The 20,578-nt window shown below is 58.7% G+C and overlaps 1 protein-coding gene and 1 long non-coding RNA gene across 5 annotated transcripts in view; one reads left to right on the plus strand and one right to left on the minus strand.

Annotated features, from left to right (window-relative positions):
* The first annotated feature begins 3,995 nt into the window (after positions 1-3,995).
* LOC148596322 (uncharacterized) overlaps positions 3,996-20,578 on the plus strand; it is a 172,013-nt gene continuing 155,430 nt past the window's right edge. Inside the window, exon 1 of the long non-coding RNA XR_015913302.1 lies at positions 3,996-4,030. This is a non-coding gene — a long non-coding RNA (uncharacterized LOC148596322). The remainder of the gene's footprint in view (positions 4,031-20,578) is intronic.
* The window catches only part of PTPRU (protein tyrosine phosphatase receptor type U), a 49,249-nt gene continuing 34,901 nt past the window's right edge, over positions 6,231-20,578 (minus strand). For 2 of the 4 annotated variants that reach the window (XM_088523481.1, XM_088523475.1), the window contains 14 exons: positions 20,192-20,268; positions 19,814-19,831; positions 19,175-19,211; positions 18,930-19,027; positions 18,718-18,834; positions 18,115-18,269; positions 17,635-17,770; positions 17,137-17,286; positions 16,890-17,063; positions 14,402-14,542; positions 12,171-12,296; positions 9,000-9,157; positions 7,987-8,122; positions 6,231-6,302 (listed from right to left, as the gene is read on the minus strand). In XM_088523481.1, coding sequence (XP_088379607.1) covers positions 6,240-6,302; positions 7,987-8,122; positions 9,000-9,157; positions 12,171-12,296; positions 14,402-14,542; positions 16,890-17,063; positions 17,137-17,286; positions 17,635-17,770; positions 18,115-18,269; positions 18,718-18,834; positions 18,930-19,027; positions 19,175-19,211; positions 19,814-19,831; positions 20,192-20,268 — 1,586 coding nt within the window. In that variant the 3' untranslated portion in view covers positions 6,231-6,239. The remainder of the gene's footprint in view (positions 6,303-7,986; positions 8,123-8,999; positions 9,158-12,170; positions 12,297-14,401; positions 14,543-16,889; positions 17,064-17,136; positions 17,287-17,634; positions 17,771-18,114; positions 18,270-18,717; positions 18,835-18,929; positions 19,028-19,174; positions 19,212-19,813; positions 19,832-20,191; positions 20,269-20,578) is intronic. The other 2 variants (XM_088523486.1, XM_088523479.1) reach the window with 1 other exon arrangement.

Below are 20,578 nucleotides of genomic sequence, written 5' to 3' on the forward strand. Positions count from 1 at the left end.
CTCCACCAATATAAAGGCTTCCCTTGTCACAGGGGTCCTGCCTCTTTCCATGCTATTACCTGTGAAACACCTGAGCTCTGCCAGCCTTCATTAACAAACATTAATTGCCTTCGTGTCCACTCCTTCAGCTTCCTCCTCTGCTTCCCTCTCTGCATCGAATCTAAGGGACTTCCAGGAGGATTTCTGGTTGCTCTGGATGCCCAATGCCCGTTTCATAATGTCCCCATGCAGTATTTTATGCTCATCCTCCACCTGGGACATGATTCCGCCTTCCTGATGAGTTCTTGCACATGGGGGTACCAAGTGTTCCTTCCTGCTCACCCGCACTCTGCACCACGCAGCGATATGAGGGAGCAGAGGGTAGAGTCACCGTTCCGCTTTGGCCCTTCCTATCCCAGAAAGTGTTCAGTGGCCAAACTCATATCTTCCAAATCCCTCATTGGAAGTACAGTGTAGTGCAGCAGGAAGCTTCCCTTGGAGGAGTCTGGGATGCAGGTAGAAACAAGGATGGGTGTCACTGCCAATGGCAGAGGTCTGGCACGTCCCATCGCTCGGCTCCTCCACAGTTCCCGCAAAACCCTTCGGCACTCCTCTTCTCCATCCTTTCTCTGTGCTCATGCCTTCCTCGGACCCCCTGGGTCTCATGCCAATCCACAGTGCAGAGCAGCCGCAATAGACCACAGTGGGGACAAACCATTAATGTTATCTCCATGCCAAAGGTCTCTGGAGGTTCCATCTATTACAGGATCTTCTCAGCACCCTTCCTTGGCTCATTTCTTTAGCAAATCTTCCTTGTGCATCTTGGTGGAATCAGCCCAGAGATAATAACAGCAGATACGGTTTGACCTATGGGATTCCTGGAGTGATCAAACTGTCAGATAACAAAATAAATCCTCCTCGTGGGCTGGGGATTAAATCAGAGCGTGTTGGCTGCTGCAGCTTCTTATTTATTTCTGTTCTCCTAAATTGCATTTCCCTTCCCCCTATGGCGAGTGCCTCCCGCCCACAGCTGTAAATTCCTGCAGACCTTTATGGTGAATTTAGACACTGAGGCTTTTAACCTTGCCAGCTCCTCTTGCCAGCTTCTCTTTGTGGTCTCCAAAAGCTCCTGGGGAAGAGGAAGCTCTTGGGAAACGATTCCCTAGGGAGCACCTACCTTGACACTTTGATTCAGGACAAGACCAAGGGATGTCCCTGCCCTTCGTGCCCATGACTGCAGGCAAAACTACCCAGATTCCCGAACCCCTCGTGCATCCAATTCCCATGGGCAAAATTCCCCAGGGCTGGACTGATTTTTGGGCAGCAATCTCCAGCCTTTCATTAGACTCGGTTTTCCTAAAGCCCAGACATGATTTTGCTGCCTTTCTCAGCTGGGTGACCTTGGCTCCAGCATCCTTGCGCATCCCGGTGGAGATGCTCCAGGCGCTGCTTTCCCGAAGCTCCCGGTCCTTTTGCACACAGTCATTCTTGGCTGCCCTCAGTAGGGCCAGGAGCTCAGACCCAGCTGAGGCCGCCTCGGTGCCAACCCGGCAGCTTGGCCAAGCAGCTGAGCCCAGACGGGCCCAGCGGGCTCCCCGCGACGCGCTCCGAGGGCCGCCGGCACGGCCCGGCATGGCCCGGCACGGCCCAGCACAGCCCCCGGCGCCCTCCGCGCTCGTTCCCGCGTCCCGCACCTCCGTCGTGGCGCTGGAAATCCACCCGTCCCCATTCTCACCTCCTGGGACCTTCCAGAAAAACTTGGAAAGGGCTCGGGCATCCACAGCTGTTCATCCAGCAGGGATAGAGACGGGAGCAGCTCCGCTTCTTCCAGTGGAACATCTTGCCTGTCCTATAACCCTCGAGAAGGCTGAGGGAAATCACGGGCAGCACTTCTTTCCCAAAAGCACGTTGTTAGCAAATATCCGTGTTTTTCTAGCTGGAAAAAAGAGCCCGAGCCCCCTTAAGCGGTTTGGGGGCCGGTATGATTTGACCGAATGTGCTGAAACATCCGCGACGCGGTGGCCGCTCCTCCTGCGGCTGCTGTTCACCAGCCCCATCTGAAATTCTTCCCAAACTATTGGATCAGGATTTTCTTGCCCACCCGTTTGCATTTTATACCCGCACCAAAATACGTCTTTATAAACAACACAAGCTTTATCTTGACTCTAACCAGCGCCCTCGACTTAAAGCTAAATGCATAATTTACTGCAAATTAAACTTAATGGGACTAGAATAATTATGTTGACTTTTGGAAGTACTTAAGGATAAATACATGATTAGATATTTTGCACACTGCCAGGAAATATTTATTTCGAAATACAAATTCCTCCCGTTGAGCCTTTTGATGGAATACTTAGAGGTGACACTATCAGCACAGAGATTACGGTACCATTAAGGCCACTTAAATAAATTACCCTGCTGCATTTTCCGCAGTCGAGAGGTGGGAAGTCTCCGGTAAAAGGCACCGTCTGCCCCCGCCACGTGGGACACGGCCCCCATCCAGGTCCCTCCGCAGCGGCTGGATGTCCCTGACTCCGCTCGCTCCTTCCAGCGTGGATGCGGGAAGGCAGTGGGTGCATCCCAGCACAGCGGTGCCGGCCGGCAGCGGGGTAGGAGCTAATCCCGGTTGGGATTATAGTGGCTGTGACCTGGTTGGTCTCCTCCATCAGCATCAGAAGCTTTGGCAAGAGCATCCGTGCGTGATCCGGGAGGATGGATGTGGAGCAGGGACCAGGGCCGGGCTCACCCAGCACCGCCAGAGTCAGGCTGGGGAGTGCGCCCATGGACGGGAGCATCCAGGTCACCTCCAAGGACAGCGGGACGTTCCCACGTTGGGAATTGGGCGCTGCGGCTGGATTAGCTCTGGGAGCGCGAAGGGCTCCCTCAGAGCGCTCGGACCCCTCGGCATCATCGAGGGATGAGCAGGAGCGGGGCCGTCTCCATGGACAGCTCCACGGCCACCGCCTCTCGGCCAAGGGGACAAAAACTCCCCTTCTCCCTAAAGAGGGTGCAGGAAAGAAGGGGAAATCCATCGGTTTGGGGGCAGGAAGGTCACCAAGAGCAACGACCAAGCCAAGGCCTTTGGAAAACCCATGGGATCCGGTTTGGCTGCGGGGCCGGGACGCTGCCCGCGGCAGGACGGTTCCCAAGGACACCGGGAACGACCAGGCCAGGAGCCCCGGGAAGGGCCGGATCCCGCGGGGCTCCCGGCCCCTCCTCAGCGCAACCCTCGCTTTTCATTTGCATTGTCCCCCTTTTTGTTGTTTATCAGTAAGATGTAATTACAACGTCCTTCACAAATCATAATTAAAGACGAAAACCGGGCCTGAGAAGTCAATTAGTTGTTTTTTTTTCTCCCCCCACCCCTCCTCACTCTCCATTAAATTAAGACTCAAGTGTTACTGGAAGTGTTTAATATCACAACACATTAAACCCAAGGCGGCTCCGAAATAAATAAATCACTGCAGACACCGCCGGGGCCTTCTTTTCCTGTAGCCCTTTCCTACGCTTTTATTTTCCAGTTGGGAAACGTGGAAGAGTTTCTCTTTCCTTTTGTGTTTCTTTTCCCTAGCCTTTCCATATGGGAAAACCGAGGCTGGGAATAAGCCCAGGGGATCTGCTGGCAGCAGCAGAGCCATGAGGTGTCACCTCCAGCCGGGAGCTTTGGCCCGGCCCTGATTTTGGGGCGGCTTCTGCTGTTTTTGCAGTTATACACGGCTCCATTTCCAGCCCGGCACCCAAAACCACGGGGGAAGGATGAGGAGGGGGAGGAAGAAGCCGCAGGAAGGAGGGAGCTTTTGGCTCCACAGGCGGCGAAAGAAACCCAGAGGCCATCACGAATTGGGGAACATTTATTTAGGCAATGGATTTTCTTGAAAGAAACCAAAAAAAGTCATTAGAGTAATTAAAAAAATAAACTAAAGCAGCCGACGAGGCGGGCGCACGCGGTGCAACGGCCGCGTCCCCGGCGGCAGCGCGCGGGCGGGAATCAGCCTTTCCGAGCGGGCATTTTTGTCTTTTTTTTAAAAAAAAAAAACAGGAAAAAGAAGAAGTACCACTCCAATCTGTAATACCAGTAAGCGTCATCCATCTTAAGAAGGGTATTTATATTTTATATATATTTCTCTATATATATTCCTATGTACAGGTTGGCCTCGCTTCGGGGCACGGCAGCATCTCCGGCGGGGCTGGATATCGGCTGCTCTTCCAGGCTGCCCTTCCCAAGAGATGCTCGGAATACCCGGAGATATCCAGCAAGGAGATATTAAAAAAAAAGAAAAAAGAAAGAGAAATCTCACTTTTAAAACATATGTACAACTCCTCCAAGTCTCTGTTTTCTCACGGGGGCTAAACGGGGTTTCTGTTTCTCTTCTTCTCTTTTTCATTACTGTTCTTTCCTGGCCGCGTTGCCCCCGCGTGCAGGAGAGGCGGCTCCGGCGCCACCAAACCCCGGTGCCAACGGCAACTTCTCCAAAAGTAGATTTTCAAGCGAAAAATAAGAAGAGCGGGATCCAAATCCCGCATTCCGGGGGGTAGCAACACGGGGCGGTCTCAGCCCCCGCGCCGGAGCATCCCACGGCACCGGCGCTCCGGCCGCGGAAAGGAGGGATTTGGGCAAAAGGCGGCGGTTTTGGCCCAGCGGCTCCCGTGGGGCCAGGGCTGGCGGTGCTGGAAGCGCCGGGGGAAGCGGCCGGACGGGTGTTTCGTAGCCCTTGGAAGCGGTTGTCGAGTCAAGCAGCGGGAGGCGGCGCACGGGGCCCATCCACAGCCTGGAAAACCGGGGCAGGAGGCGGCCGAGGGCAACGGGAAGCCAGAGCTTTTTCCTGCCTGGAATTGCAGACGCTTAACGCGCAAGTGGTTGCATATGAGTAAATCCTCCGAAACGGGGAGAGGGAAGAGATTCATCTTGGGATGCTCTTCCCCACTTGGAAGGTGGCTGGAAATTGGCCCCGTGTGAACTCAGCCAGGATTCGAGTGTCCTCTGAAGGGTTATCCAGCCTCTGGATAACACGGCATATATCCCAGTGCCCGGGGAACGGCTCCTCCACAACCCGGCCTTCTCCTCCCCCACAAAAATATCTTTAACTGCTACAAAATCAGGTGAAAAAAAGTGCATTTCGGCACCGCTCGTGCCCCTCCACCACGCGGGTCCCCTGCGCCGCCTCGCCGGGAATAGCCTGGCGCCGGCTCCATGGATTAGCCCCAGGACACCCCATCCGGATCCACAGGGACTCTGGCCCCTCCAGGCTGAGAGCTCCTCGGGCTGAGGCCGGGGTTCTCCCAAAGCAATTGGATTCACCCCAGCACCCTGCTAATCCCGGGAATAATCCCGACACCTCCGAGGACGGGTTTTATCCTGGGGCTTTCAAGGAAAAAAGCCAACTCCAATGTAAGCTGGGGCAGCAGGGCCCGGCTGAGGGATTCCGCGGGGCCACGTTCCCGCTCGGCACCTACCTCTGGGGCTGCTCCTGCCGGCCCTCGGCCACCCGGCCCGTCCCCATCCCGGGGGGACAGAACCTGCAGCCAGGGCAAAGGGGCAGCCGGCAACCCAAATTTCCTGTTTTTCTCTTGGATTCGTTCAGGAATTCAGCGCTGCGGGTGTCGAGCAGCGCACGGGAGCGGCCAAGCCGAGGGGAAGCGGTGTTTCCTCGGGCTCCGCGCGCCGTCCCCGCGTTCGCACCCACCCCACAGCCAGGGCTGGGTGCCCAAGGTGGGGGCAACTCGCAGGAACACGAGGCTGAAGCTCGAACTCGTGGTTAGTTCGGGGCGAAACTCAGAAAACTCCTCGCAGGGTCCTGGCTGCAGAGCAGGGGCAGGTCCTGCCAGCTCCTCGCGGGCTCCTCCGAAGAGCAGCCTCCACTCCACGGGCTATTAAAAAACTGCGGCCCCATCTCCGAATATCCATCGTGCCCTTGCTGGAAAACAGGCTCAGGATCCCGCGGCCTCTTCCTCGGTCTCCAGCTTCAGGGGAGCCCGTGCACCGAATCCACTGCCAGGATCCACGTCCTGGCTGCGGCGATGGGTGAGTCCCGGCATCCGACCCGCATCCGAGGGACGGAAGGAGGACGGAGAGCGGAGTACGAGGGCCAGGAACGGCCCGTCCCCACATCCTGCCTTTCGCTTCTCGCTCCATTTTAGGTTTTTCTCGCTGTCCTTGGCTGGTTTCCCCTCCTCGCCGCCGGCGCGAGCTCGACGTCCGCGTGCAGACGCAGCTGGGCACGACGCCCGCGCGAGCGCCGGCCCCGCTCCGCGGCGAGCTGCTATCTGGTCTCCAGCGCCTCCAGGTACTCCAGCGCCAGGTCGTAGCAGAAGTGGTACTGCTCCTGCCGGGAGAGCAGAGCGCGCGGTGAGGCCGCGCCGAGCGCCGCGCTGCCCCTCGCCAGGGCACGCGGAGTCGCACGGCCCTAAGGAAAACCCCCAGAATTTGGAGGCTCCCCACTAAATGGAGGGAAACAGCCCCAGGTCCCCTGGAATGCAAAGATTTTACTGCAGTCTCAGCCTTCCACTTGCTACATCCTGATTTTTCACAGGGAAAGCGGCTGGGGGGTTTCCAGAGTAAAACCCCAGCTCTGAAACCAGGGGCAGTTTAACTCCTGAGTTCGATCCAAGTTACAACCAGCTTTTGCACCCATGCGAGTGCATTGACCTGGCTGATTCCATGGTCCAGGCTCCGGATTACCAGGGAATTGCTGCCCGCAGAAACACCCTGCCCGGAGCTGCCAGGAACCGTTGTCATTACGAGTGTCACTGCTGCAGCAAGAAAACTGCTGCTTTCCCTTCCTGGCATGTGAAGCTGCTGCATTTGGGTGTTCATCTTGAGGGGGAAGAGGAAGGGAGAAAATGGATTGGGAGTTTTCCCTTTCTCCCAGTTCCTGCTTTTCCCTTCTGTTTGCTGGAAACCAAGTGTCCTGCGGGAAAATGCAGGGCTGAGTGTGGGAGTGAATTGCTGTTTGGGGCAAGGGTGTCCCCATCTCTGCACCTCCTGGGAATGCCAAGCTCTTCTCCATCCACCCTCGGAAATCCTGGTCCTCCCTTCAAGCCTCCAAAAAGCAAAACGGAGGAGTGGAAAGAAAACAGGGAGAAAAGGAGGTTTGGGACAGGATCAGCTGCATTTTCCCTTATTGCCACCGGAAAGGTGTTGGGCCACCCCAGCAGCCGCAGGAGCCCCCGGGACTCACCCGGGAGGGTGGGCAGCCCATTGGGGACCTGGGGAAAAGGGCTTCAAAGCCAGGAGGCTGTGACAGCTGATAGGGAAAGCACATAATGCTTTCAGATTAAGACAAGGGATTGTTTCCATTTACTATAATACAGAGCTAAACCCCGGGGCAGGCAGCAGGGGAAGGTGCTCAGGCCGGGTGAGTGCGGAGCAGCGACGCTCTGGCTGCTCCGCGCCGGGACCCGCCGCTCCCTCACGCTGGGGCGCCCGGGACGGACATCCAGGTTCATGCCAGGCCGGGGGACGCTCGCGTGCTCAGTCCAAACGTTGCTTTTTTAATACCCTCGCAATTTAGCCAATGGGCCCGGTCACTTCACGCTTGTCACTTCATTTCTGATTACATGCAGCCCTCCCTGTGCCCCCCCTCGCTCTCTCCCTGCACTTTAATTCCTAATGCAAGTCGCATCCCCCGGAAAACCATCTCATTTTGCAACTTAGAGCTTTTATAATCCAAATGGGGCAAACATTTCTGGCTGACTTGCTCTCAAAACACCATAAGGCACCTGGATTCCTCCACGGGAAAAGGAGGGATGGCCACGTGCCTTCCCTCTCTTCCATCCTGACGGGGGGAGCCAGCAACAAGGCATAGGCTTTTCCCGCTCCTGCATGGCAGGGAATGGAGAAAGGCTATGGGCAAATGCCTTTAAAATACTTAAAAACACTTAAAAACACAAGCTGTTAGTGTGGGGCAGGAACAAGTATCCCCCAGTGCTTTTTCCAAGGGAAAGGCCACGAGGGACCAGGACAGGGACGGAGGGAGCGGGATGAGGCTGCCGGTGTCCAACGCTTACCAAGGTCTCTACCATATTTGGCTTGTAGTTGCGCAGGGTCTTTGCAGCATAGAAAACATCGACCATGTTGTGACACTTGATCATCTCCAGGATCATGGTGGAGGCACAGAAGGTGCCGCTTCGGCCACCCCCGTTCCTGGTGGGAGAAACGCAGCGTGAGAGGGGAGAGAACCACCCACATCTGAAAGCTTTGGGATTTTAATGGCTCTGGCAGCTGAGTTCAGCTCCTAGCCCTGCCATGACATGGTTCCTCGTGTGACCTTGCGGAGGACGCCTGGTCCTCTGGGATCCTCCCCATCCGCAGGGTGTCTCTGTGCTGTCTGCAGAGCTCATAACCCCCGGGGAGCGCTGGCTGCAGGAACCGGACACGGCCCCGTCCCGTGTTTTTCCCAGCACAGAGGCTCCCAGGGCATCTCCGCTGCTCTTGGAGTGAAATCACCCGATCTGCCCACGCCTGCTCCCCCAGCAGCCGAGGAGGACGGAGGAGAGGAAGGGAGCACGTGACGCTGGCGTTTTGTAACGCGTGTTCGCAAATTATCCTTCAGCTAACGATGATGGACAAGGCTGTAATTAATTTTTGATTAAAGGCTTGCCTGCTGCCTCTCCCGCTTTGAGAACGTGCTGGGTCCCACGGGAGGAAAGCGGGCACATGCGCGAGCACGTCCAGGCCGGCAGGGACGAGGGGGAGGCAGAGCACACCGCAGCCTTGGCGAGGAGCAGGAGGCTGGTTGCACAGCTCCTGTCACCCCGTGCATGCGTGGGACCTGGTGACACATCTGGCATCCGTGCAAAGGGAGCCGTGGTGCAAAGGATGAGGTGCTGCTCTGTGTGAGTGGGTATCACTTCTACTGAGCACCCCAGCGAGCGAGAGGAACTTTGGTGCTTCAACTCTCCCAAACTACGTGGTTCAAAGTGGTTTAATTTTCACCTAGGTGGGAAATGTCCCTCTTGGGGGCTTTTCAGAAGTTGTCCCAGCAGGACTAGAGCCCAGAGAGCTGACGGGAGTCACTCACAGGCAGTGCACGACTGTCCTCCCGTCACCGCTCTCCTTCTGCCACCTCTCCACTTGGGCCAGGAGGTGCAGGAAGGACTTCTTGGAGTCTGGGGTGTCCCGATAGGGTGACCACCGGAGGTACTGGAAATGCCGGACCATCAGGTGCCCTTCCTGCAACTAGGGAAAAAAGAAAAAATAAACTTAATTAGCTTAAACCTATGGGCCGTCCTCATTTGCCTCCAGGGGAGGTTTAATGGGGACAGGAGGAGTTCGCTCAGCATTAATATCAGAGGAACAGGGGACAACAGGAAGCTGAACTTAAAGACTCCTCCAGCTCCCGGCCTCGCGCAGCCTTCGGGCACCCCTGTACTGGCTGCTGCGGGTCACTTCAAGTCACCCTGGATGAGCAGCCGGCAGCAGCCTGTGCCGAGCGGCCACGTCCCTGCGCCCACCACGCTCGCCCCGGGGCAGCTTGGCTACCTGGCACCAGCCCGCCGAGCATCCTGCACCTTCCCGAACACACAGCAGATCCCAGGAGATCCGGGTTTTTTGTGTGCGCTGCAGACCAGAAGGCTTGTGAGAAGCTCCTGCGCGCACAGGCAGAGCGCGGCAGAAGCGCCTTAAAACCCTGGTAATCTAGTTAGTTCTGAGCTCTAATCTGGTTAGCAGGCAGGATTACACCCACGAAGCGCAGCGCGGCCGAGCTGCAGCCAGCTGCGGGCTCGGCTCCTCCTCAGAACCACTGCGGCCGTTTCGATGGCACCAAAGGGCTGCGCGCGCCCGCGGCGCCAACCTGCCGCGGGGACAGGCAGGGAAAGCGGGATCAAACACAGATTCCCAGCTCTGGATGGCTCCATCCACCCATCCTGGGATGCCCGGCGTGTGCAGGGCAAGCACCGAACCTTGATCACGCTCGGCAGGACTCGGTGCCTGTGGTTTCCATGCAGAGGCAAGCGGGAGAGCTGGGGCTGTGCGAGCGCCGACCTCGTTACGCAGGGTGGCAGGAGAAGGATCCAAACGCAGCTGATTCTCGGGCCCGGCTGCTGAACTTGGCTAAATCGGGTCTGGGCTCACCTCGAGCCTTGCTGAAACGCTCGAAATAGGGGGACTGCTGGCCCGAGGCCACCAAGGAGCGAGTGAAACACTGCGGCGTTCCTGGAGCTCTGCCGCTCCTTGGGAGCGCCGCCGGGTGAGCGTCCAGCTGCCACGTCCGCCACGACACTTCTGTTTCCAGGTGGAAGCCAGAGAGGGAAGGATGGAACAAAGGAGTGGAGGAAAAATGGGAAAATCCTCCTCCGACAGCCCAGGAAGCAAAGGTTCCAGATGCTTTGGATGAAGGTTTTGGTGGGCTCTTGGGATTGGTGACACCGGCCCGACGCCGAGGTCCAGCCTGACTCCCACCTGCAGCCGGGGGCGGCCGGGACGGCTCGGCAGGAGCCCCCTTCCCGCGCTCCGGCGGCGCTCCGCGGGCAGGCTGCTCCCCAGGGAAGCGGCTCCCCGATGCGGAGGTTCCATCCGCGCTGCATTTTAACTTGGTAGCGGGTGTATCCTGCAGTCTGCACGCAGGCCCTCGGCAAGGGCCTTCTTGCTGACACCCAGACAAGGCCAGATGCTCCCATGGGGAGCACTAATCAAAACCCTCTTTGCATTAGATTCCAGATAATCAGCCAGGATTTATCTTACTTGACCCCCATTTTCCCACTCGGGAACACTCTCCCCTGCCAGAATGTCAATCAAGTCATTTGTTCCCTTCTCAGCTCCTTAATTCTCATCTGCCCAATGACCTCCAGGAGCGCGCTGGCCTTCTCGGCAGCCCGCGGGAGATTTACGGGCCGCAGGGACATCTCCTCACGGTCGGCATTTCTTGGTCAATCAGCTCTTTCTCCTCTGCCTCTTCCCCTGCGCACGACTCCGCGCGCGGTCGCTGCCCTTCCCAGCAGAGCTGCAGTTCTCTCTTCATTTACGGGCAAGCAGAACCAGTCAAGTGGGAAAACCAGGTGTGCAGCAAATGCTGAGACAAGAAGGAAAGAAAAACCTGTGCGAATCTTCCTGGCCATCAAGAAAGCTGCTCTGCCTGTTCCATGGACACCACAGAGCTGTGCTGAGGATTCTCCACCCAGGAGGTAGCAGTATGTCAGGATACAGACTGACTTCCCGCAAGGAGAAGAGAGGTATTCCTGGGGAGTCATCGGAGCTCTTTGCAAGGGGATGTGAACTCAAGAAAAGCTGGATTAAGCCAAGGAGATTGTGACAAGTTCCTCTGGGCTGGGAGGAGAACTGGGGTTGCACTCTCAGGAGGAAGCTGGATTAGGCTGAAGTGGCAGCATCTGTATCACAGAATCGTTAAGGCTGGAAGGGACCTCTAGAGATCATCCAGCTCAACCCCCTGCACACGCAGGGTCACCTAGAGCACGTGGCACAGGGCTGCGTCCAAGCAGGTTTGAAGATCTCCAGAGAAGGAGACTCCACAACCTCTCTGGGCAGCCTGTTCCAGTGCTCTGGCACCCTCACTGTCAAGAATTTTTTCCTTAAGTTCCTGTGGAACTTTTGGTGTTTCAGTTTGTGGCCGTTTCTTCTAGTTCTGTCGGTGGCCACCAGTGAAAAGAGGCCAGCATCATCCTCCTCACTCCCTCCCTTGAGGTACTTCCAGACACTGATGACATCCCCTCTCAGCCTTCTCTTCTCCAGGCTGAACAGGCCCAGCTCCCGCAGCCACTCCTCATAGGGCAGATGTTCCAGGCCCCTGATCATCCTTGTAGCCCTGCGCTGGACTCTCTCCAGCAGCTCCACATCCCTCTTGTCCTGTGGAGCCCAGAACTGGACACAATACTCCAGGTGTGCCTCACCAGGGCTGATTGGAGGGGCAGGATCCCCTCCCTCGACCTGCTGGAGATGCTCCTCTTTAATCCCCACGGAGCTGGTTTAAGAGACACCTTTCCCAGCCGTGCAACGCTCTTCTCCAGCGCCACGTTGCCTCCCTTGGCGCGTCACCCTCCTTCCCTCCGAGGAAAGGGCTCCAGAGCTTCTCCAAAGCAGTGGCCAACTGAGCCAGTCCCTCCACGGAAGCGGTCTCAGCCAGGACAGCCGGGAGACTCCAAACTCCGGCCTGGAGCCCATCCAGAGGTAGCAGAGCACCTGGACACACACACACTCACACCCTACACCGGGGAACTGCTGGAAAGAGCCTCACCCGTGCGATGTTCTGGACTCGGAAGAGTCGAGACACGAGGTCCTCATCAGCTGCTCCAGAAACATATTCCACTTCCATGGGGCCGTACTGCTGGAGTCCGGGTTCGGGCCAGTACTGCAGGCAGGGCTGCGGAGAGAGGAGGCAGAGCTGGGCCCGCGGCAGCGCAGCTGGGACGGAGCCACCCGTGGGGGACACGGCCACGGCCCCGCGCGGGCACCCGAGCACAGCGCTCCCGCGACGGCTTTATCCCTTCATCCCTGCCGTGCCGCAGCCCAGGACGAGGCTGATCCTGCGGCATTCCCAGAGCAGGACGCGGCTGGACCCCCAGCCGTTCTGCTTCCCAAGAGCAGCTCAGCACCAGCATCGCCCCTCGGAACCCTCCTAAGGGGACAGATCCCAACTCGCCAAGCGGCAGCCCCGGAAAGCTGCCGGCGCCCAGCACGGCGCTGCCGGATCCCGCAGGCCAAGGGTCGGGAATGCCACTGTTTCCACCCCACAGCTGCTGGGGAAGCAGCGTCAATACAAAACACCCGAGTTTTGTCATCGCGCTTTAACGGAACATTGAGCATTTCAGGCCATCTAACGGCTTGGGCCTAACTGCATGGCAAATGTGTTCGAGAAATAATTGGTTATTAATAGGAGCTATAAATCTCCGAGATCTCCAAGCCTTCTAGACTCCCAGCTATAATTTGGATATTAAAACTTCCTTCGGCAAGACATAGTTCAAGTGAGGGATATACCCTCTAAGTCACCTTTCAAAGCTGCCTGCTGTAAAGGCTGATTTACTGCCTGTTGGTCTTAAACTGGTAAACATTTAAGACCCAGCTAAATATCGTTGCACAGACATTCCCTGAAGGATAGATGTCCACAGGGAAGCAGGGCTGGAGAGTGGAGAAACAAAGAGCACCCGGAGACGGAGCGGACGGGTTGCAGAGAGCACAGAGCCGCCGTCCCACACGAGCTCCAAGAACTGCATCCTCCTCCACCGCAGCCAGGGCTGCAGCCCCGCTGCTCCTGCACGAAGAGGGGAGGCGGCAGGGCCGTCCCCGCGGGAGCAGGGCCTCCCCTCGCAGGGGAGCTGCACGCTCAGGCCTTGGACGTTGCCCGCACAAAGCTGAGCCCGTGGCTTTAGCTCAGCACGTTCGCACGTGCCATGGGCAAACACCAAATATAATATACACAAATAGAATATAATAATATAGACATATATATAATATAATATGGCTCTTCTAGGACAACTTCACGCGGGGCCGCTGCTCCATCCACCGTGTTCTCCTCGCCAACAGTGCAGCTGCTGCCCTGGGTCCTTCACAGCGAGTCTCCCATCTCAGCTTGTAAAATAATCCGGCTAATGAAGTCTTCTCCAGACATCCATTAGGAGTCTATAATGCTAATTTTATGTAAAAATCCAATACGTCTCCTCATCGAGTTAACATCATGGACCTGTAATGGACTCCTAAGCGTGCGCCAGCAGCAGTGCTGCAGGATCCGCACGGGGAAGGGTGCGGAGGGAGAGGCTGGAACAGCTCGAGCTCCCAGGGGACCTGCGGGCACCTTCTTGTTCCCTCTTCCTGGGGGATGGGGGACAGGTAACATCTCCCCTCCAGCTCGGCAGACCTGCCCGTCCCATCACATCATGAAACCAACCTGTCGAGCGGCCGTCACAAGGTAACGGTGTCCTTGGAAAAAAACTAACCTTGCTGAGCCCGAAACACAAGCAGTCCCGGGGAGGAGGGTGGGACCCCTTGGGACCGCACAACCGGCCAGGGCAGGGAGTGAGGAAGGACACGTCTCCCTATGGAAACGCTGTCCCGGGGATGCATCTCCAAAACAGGAACCAGGAGAACCCCATTTCACACCCAGTTTCATCCAAACCTGCCTGAAGAGCTAAGGTGTCCACAGAAAGAGGAGGATAAAACCAGCCCTTCCCCAAACTTTCCTGTGTCTCGTTAGCCCTAGATCTCCCTGGGGTATACTCTGCCCTAGCCCACAGTATGTTAACATCGAGACAACGTCGCGATAGTCGTGACGGAAGTCAGGCTGGCTGGTGCTGCCTCCTGCACTCCAGCGAGTGAACTCTGCACGTCTGGAGGCTCTTGGTGACAGTCCCCTCTCCTTTTCCAGAGCAGACGGCGCTCCAGCCAGTGGCTCCGGTCACACTGATGCTACCGAAAGCCGGGGGCGTCGGGGGGCCCGCCGCGGCGCCCACTCGCACTCGCACTCACACTCACCCAGGCGGAGTTGGACTGGTTGAGCTGGTTGAGCATGACGACGGAGGTGCAGCCGTAGTCGTACACCAGGCGCCAGAAGTCAGTGGTGGTGTTGGGCAGCGGGTGCAGGGTGACGACGAAGGCCGCGCTCCTCGTGTAGCTCTGTGGGGTGGAAGGAGCACGGTGAGGCCCAGGGCAGGAACGCGGCACCCGGCGGCGCGGGTCTGCACACGGCTGAGCTTGGACGGGGCCTCTGGAGATCACCTAGCCCAACCGCTCTGTCCTCCTCGCAGGACGACCTCGCGGAGGTCACTGCATTGCCCAGGCCCTGCATCCCACTCTCCCGAGTTAGCTTCAGAGAAGAGGAGAAGGAAAAAGCTCCGGGTACAGCAATTCCTGGTGCAGGGACAAGTGTTGCCCCTCCAGGCTCTGCAAGCAGCGCCAGCGCAGCAAAGGGTCCCACTCCGACCACATTTCCCTGCTCCGACTGCCACCAACTGCACCGACACCAAGAGCAAACCTGCTCCGAGACCTCGGAAGCACTTAACCTCCTCCAAGGCTCATCCTGGTGCTCCCAGCACCATGAAAACCCGTCCGAATCCTCTCTGCACTTGGCCCTCCCAGCGAGGGAGATCACAGCTCTGATGCGCGAACAAGCGTGAGCCGCGGACGCCGATTGGGAAGCTAACAGGACCGCAGTGCTCCCGGAGAATCAAGAGAAAGCCTTCTACAGACAGCAAAAGAGAAAAGAGTCGAGAAAGAAACGACCCCCACTCGTTCTTCAAAAGCACCAAGTGCTTTGAGGGCACCTCTCCATCCCCAGCAGCAGCTGCCTTATGTCGCTGCTCCTTGGCCAGGCGCATTTAAGGCGCGGGAGCATCTCCATGAGGTTTTGCACTCGCTGGCCTTCCTCTCCCCCTTGGGGAGCGAGGGAAGGTGTTCGGGGAGGAGGAACCCTCCAGAGCCCCTCCTGCATGTCACCCCTTACTGATGTAGAATCACTACGGTTGGAAAAGAGCTTCAAGATCACAGAGTCCAACCATAAAATATCTGTAAAACCATAAAAACACGGCAAGACTCAGCCTGGCCCCTTGCAGCGTCGGGCAGCACCGGGGGTTCAGAGCGTCTCACCCCTTCGTTGCACCCACCTGTGTCAGAGCAGGGCCCTGGAGGGCCCCGTTCTCCCCAGCACACCCAGAGGGGAGGCAGGGAAGGCAGGTTGGGTGCGACGGGCTGCACAGCTGTGCGCCACCGCCATGGGCAGACGGGACACGCGGACGGAGCCAGCGAGCCGCTCCGGCACGCGGAGCAGAGGAGACGCTTTATCAGACAGGAAAATGGCTTTATTCCTTCAGCAAGAATTGCCCCTAAAGGGCTTTTCCTGTCTGCAGAGCAAATTCTCTTCTCTGACCTGGGCTGTCCCTGTAGCAGAGATTAGGGAAAGGAGGCTCAGCGATGTATAAAAATAAGAGAGAGCTGCAAAGCCCGAGCAAACTGAACACAAAGCTCACATGCTGGGGAAGCGGAGCCCTGAGCTCGCTGCAAACTGCTGCCCTTCGCAGCCGCCTCCGCATTATGAACTGCTTCCGCTGCGAGTTTCGCGAAGCAGCAACACGATGAACGGCCTCCGGGACGGAGCCCGGCGTGCCCAGCCGGGACGGAGGCGCCGAGGGGAAGGGCAGGAGCAAGCAATGCCTGCAGTGCCGCGCGGGCACCCCGAGCGCCCCAGCTCCCTTGGGGAGACGCAAAGCGGTTTGGGCTGCCACAGGCTGTGGCCTCTGCTTCGGTGCACGGCAGCTCCCGCAGCTCCTCCCGGGAGCAGAGCGCCGCATGCGCGGGAGCGCGGCGGTGCCGTGCACGGGGCCACGCTGCACAGCGCTAGCGATTCCCTCCGGGGAGGCTCCTCTCCCTTCCCAGCACAGAACTTCCCTACGGAATAAATGAGGCCGCGGCGCCGACCCTCCCTTGCGTGTGGCCCATTGAGCAAATGCAAAGCGCTTCCAAAGCGAGCGGGAGGTGGCTGCAAAGACGCGGGGACGGAGGCGGCGCAGCGAGCCCAGCCTCGGCCCGTGAGGCCGCTGGCACACACGGCCGTGCGCGAGCCGGGGCGCACGGGGCCGAGTGCCCCTGCGCGAAACAGGGCTGCGCCTGCAGCAGGAGCCCAGCTCTGCCTTTGAGAAGCCGCCCCACAGCCTAAGGCGGCTCCACCAAATGCAATCCATCCGGCTCCTGCAATCCTGTGGGCACAAAATTGCACCAAAATTGCTGCAAAAGCCACCCTGCAGCCTAAGGCAGCTCCATGAACGCAACCCATGCAGCTTCTGTGACCCTGGCGGTGCAGAACTGCACCAGGAATCTCAGCGCTCGCACCAGCGAGGATGCCTAGGCTGTGCCCCATGAGCACCCTTAGGGACACTGTGGAGGTGACCACAGCAAACGGAGCCCAAAAGGCTCTCGCGGCGGCGAAGGCTCAAGACAGAGCCACAGCCCTTCGCCCCCGCGCGCTTACGTCGGTCAAGGCCGCGTTGATGTAGTTGTTGCTGTCTCCGTCCACGGAGATGAGGAAGGGGAGGCAGCGGTCGGGCGGCAGGACGTCCATGCTGCGGTTCCTGTCGCGGTTGCGGGGCAGCAGCGCGATGCTGCACTCCTCCACGTCCAGGTGCGGCGTCACCGAGTTGAGGGTCTGCGGGGACACGCGCGCGACGCTCAGCGGGGCGGCAGCCGGCCCCGCGCGGCCCCGCACCGCTCCCGCTCACCTGGAACTCCTCCCGCAGCTGCGAGGAGTTGCTCTGCGGCTCGATCCTGACCAGCTCCTTGTAGGTGGGTTTGAACTCGCCGGCCGGGATGCTGGTCTCGCCACATAGGCAGGCTTCCAGGATGGCGTCGTGGATGAACACGTACTGCTCCTGCGGGGGAGCAGAGGGAAGGCGCTGGGCTGGCCGGCGCGGAGCCTCCCCCAGCTCACGTGGGCACCCGCTGCCCACTCCCCTCCTGGGCAAAGCCAGGGCTGCTCCCACCACCCTGCAGGGAGCAAAACGCCCAAGCAAGATGCCCTGCAACAAGCCGAGGCAGCAGGATAGGGCCCTGGGCTTCCATGGGGACATCGTGGTGGCCACCTGGGACACTGAGCTCTCATTCCCCTGTCTTGCCTTGTGGGCACTAATTCTTCTGCCCAATCTGCTGCTGGGTCCTTCCTGCGGGACACGGAGAAGTGTTGTCGAGGCCAATGGATCCAGAGCCACTTCCCTGCTCACCTCCGTCTGGATCATGTTGATCCTCCGTGAGCACAGGGTCTTCACGCAGTTGTAGATGTCCACGACGCCCTCGCACTCGGCCATGTCCAACATGACGTCCAGGACGATGTAGCAGCCTGTCCTGCCCGTGCCAGCACTTGGAGGGGACAACGTGGGAGAGGAGAGAGCAAACGTGTTCCCACATCCATAAAGCATCCGTGGGAGAGCGGAGACACCGGCCAGACAGCCCAAGGGCTGTGCGAGTCACTGCTCAGCTCCCCCCTTGCTCTTTATAGACTCTTTTACAGCACAATGCTAATTTCTGGGGCTGCTGAATCACTTGCTGTGATTCTCGGTGATTACAGGCTACGGGAACTCATCCCGCTCGAATCCTGATGAGGCCGTTGACAGGGAGAAGTCAAACAGCAAATCCCTGTCGCTCCCCAGCTCCCCCGCGTCGGCGCAGCGGCAGGGGAGGCGCGAGGCCAGCGCCGCTCTCACCTGCAGTGGATGACGACGGGGCCGGCGTCGGGCGGCGTGGAGGCCTTCACGCGGCGGATGAAGGCCAGCAGCCCTGTGGCGTGGTAGGGGACGCCGTGCTCGGGCCACGACGTGAAGTGGAACTGCTTCACCTCGTGCCGCGCCGAGTAGCCCCTCTGCAAGGGAAGCAGTGGGAGAACAGCTCCCGAGGTTGGGCTCGCAACGCACCGGGTCCCTTGGAAGACCCACCCCATGCTGGGCAGGTGCCCAGTTTCACTGGCTCTTTGCTCAAAACTAGACAGTGATTTCACCTTCCTGCAGATTAAGGGGTAAATTACACTGGCTCTGTCCCTAGGCGCCAAGCTGGAAAGTGATTGCCAGGCACAGGAGAAGCAGCATCATTCATCCCCTTTTGCAATTACCGGGTGCTTACCCTGCAATTAAACGCTCGCTATCGGCCCCGAAAATCAGTGGGGCTAGCACGTGGGCGCAGGGCAGGGGGGGCCAGACGAGGCCTCGGGGCATTTGCCCGGACGTGAGGGAGAGCACAGAGGTCCCCCCACTGCGTCGGGGGAGGCCAGGACGCTGGTATAACGCCCCGTGCCGGGGGAGCCGGACGCTTACCCGCTCCAGGGTGAACGTGCGCACGGCGTATTCCGCCAGAGCCTCCGCCTTCACCAGGGTGATCTTGATGTCCCCGTACATCTCGGAGTCGTCGGGCCAGTACTTGGAGCATTTCACCTGCAGGGAGCAGGCGGATGGGGCCGGGCCCTCAGGCGCACTCCAAGGGGCTGCCCACAGAGCCGGGACAGAGAGGGACCGAGCGGGGGCCTTACCCGTCCCACCTCCACCAGCTTGGTTATCATCACGATGCTGGAGCAGTGCTCCTGCCACACCATGCGCCAGAAATCGTACACCATCTCCTGCTTGGGACCTGCGGGGCAGGGACAGTGGGATGGACGCGGGGCAAAGCCAAGCGGAGAGCCGAGATTCCCCGGCCGATCTGGGGAAGCGGTAGCGCCTGCCCCAAGGTGCGGGTGCCCCTCTCCCTCCTTGGTTTGATGGGATGTAGGTCACTCACCCTGCGTGGCTATGAAGTGGTTGGACCTGTGGTAACCCTGCAAGGCAAAGGCAGGTGTTGGAGCCAGGGAAGGAGGCCGGGCAGCGGGATGGAGCCCCGCGGGACGCGTGGCCGCCGCGCTCTGCCCACCAGCTCCACCAGCTGTTGGTCACCGGTCCCCAGCACAGGGCACCTTTAGGGCCCATTTCCAGCTCATCCCTGCTCAAACCAGTCCCTGCCCAGCCCGAGCCCTCTGAAAACAGCACAAAGAGCAAAACCTCCAAGGACAGCAGAGCTGAATCCCCCAAACTGCAGGGCAGCATCACTAGGCATCCTAGGAGGGGTCATGTCCCACCAAATCTAGCACAATCCACGACCTTCATCCCTTTCCCTAGAGGAAATCCCCAGCTCCTGCTCTGGGTAAATCTGACTCTTTTCCCAAGTCACTGGAGCAGACCCAGGGAAGATCCCCCTTCCCCATTACCCTGGGGACTCCACGCTTTGCAAAAGCTGTTCCAAGGAGAGCTAAACTTCCCCCTTCCCCAGCAGCATCTCCCTTCTCTGTATCCGGATGCTATTTTACACCTTGCTGCCTGGCGCTCAGCGCCTGGGAGGAGAGCAGGAGCAGAGAGCGGAGCGCAGAGCAGAGCAGCTACTTACTTCGCGGTTAATCCGGATCTTAACGATCCCAATCGGACCCAGGGTTGAAAGAAAAAGATCGGAGACAGAGACATTAGTGAGACACAGTTCAAGAGACAGTTAGAGCATCGGCACCAGCCAGGGCAGCATACGAAGCAGGGACAGAGAGGAGCAGCACAGGAAAGGAGGAGGGAGACGGAGCAACTCCACAGGACAGGGACGTGGAATGAGCAGGAACTGCCGACGGACAGAGGCAGACAGGGAGGACGCGCGTGGTCCAGGCCCATCCAGCCCGGCCGGGCCTCTCAGCCACCCTCACGCTGCGGAGCTGTGAACTGCTCCTCTCCACCCAGCTCTGGGAGCAGCCCACGGATCCAAGCAGGCACCATCCTGACTTACGTCAATGTAGTTGGCGTTGATATAATCCGAATTGGGGTCTCCCAGCAGCGGGTGGAGCTTGACTCGGTGGCGGTCGTCTGGAAAGCAAGGCCAGGAGGCGCCTTCAGAGCACGGAGGGCACACGAGGTGGTGGACAAAACCTCCGCTCACCCCCGGCCTCTGCCCCGCCATCACCAAGGAGGGCAGAACCAGCCTTGGCTGCGCTTGTTTTGGTGGCCGATGCCCGACAGGAGTTCCCAGGCCTGGACACCCTGTGCTGAACAAGGAGGTCTCTGCTGCCCTTGACCAACCAACCCCAATCACAGCTAATTCTTGCCATAGATCCGGCAGTCAAAAATAAATAACTAAATAACTAAATAAATAAAACCCCTCCAGCCCTTCAGAGGC

The sequence above is a fragment of the Tinamus guttatus genome, unplaced genomic scaffold (assembly GCF_059628265.1).
Source record: "Tinamus guttatus ecotype Peru unplaced genomic scaffold, ASM5962826v1 Tinamus_guttatus_pri_ptg000014l, whole genome shotgun sequence".
NCBI classification, from domain to species: domain Eukaryota; kingdom Metazoa; phylum Chordata; class Aves; order Tinamiformes; family Tinamidae; genus Tinamus; species Tinamus guttatus.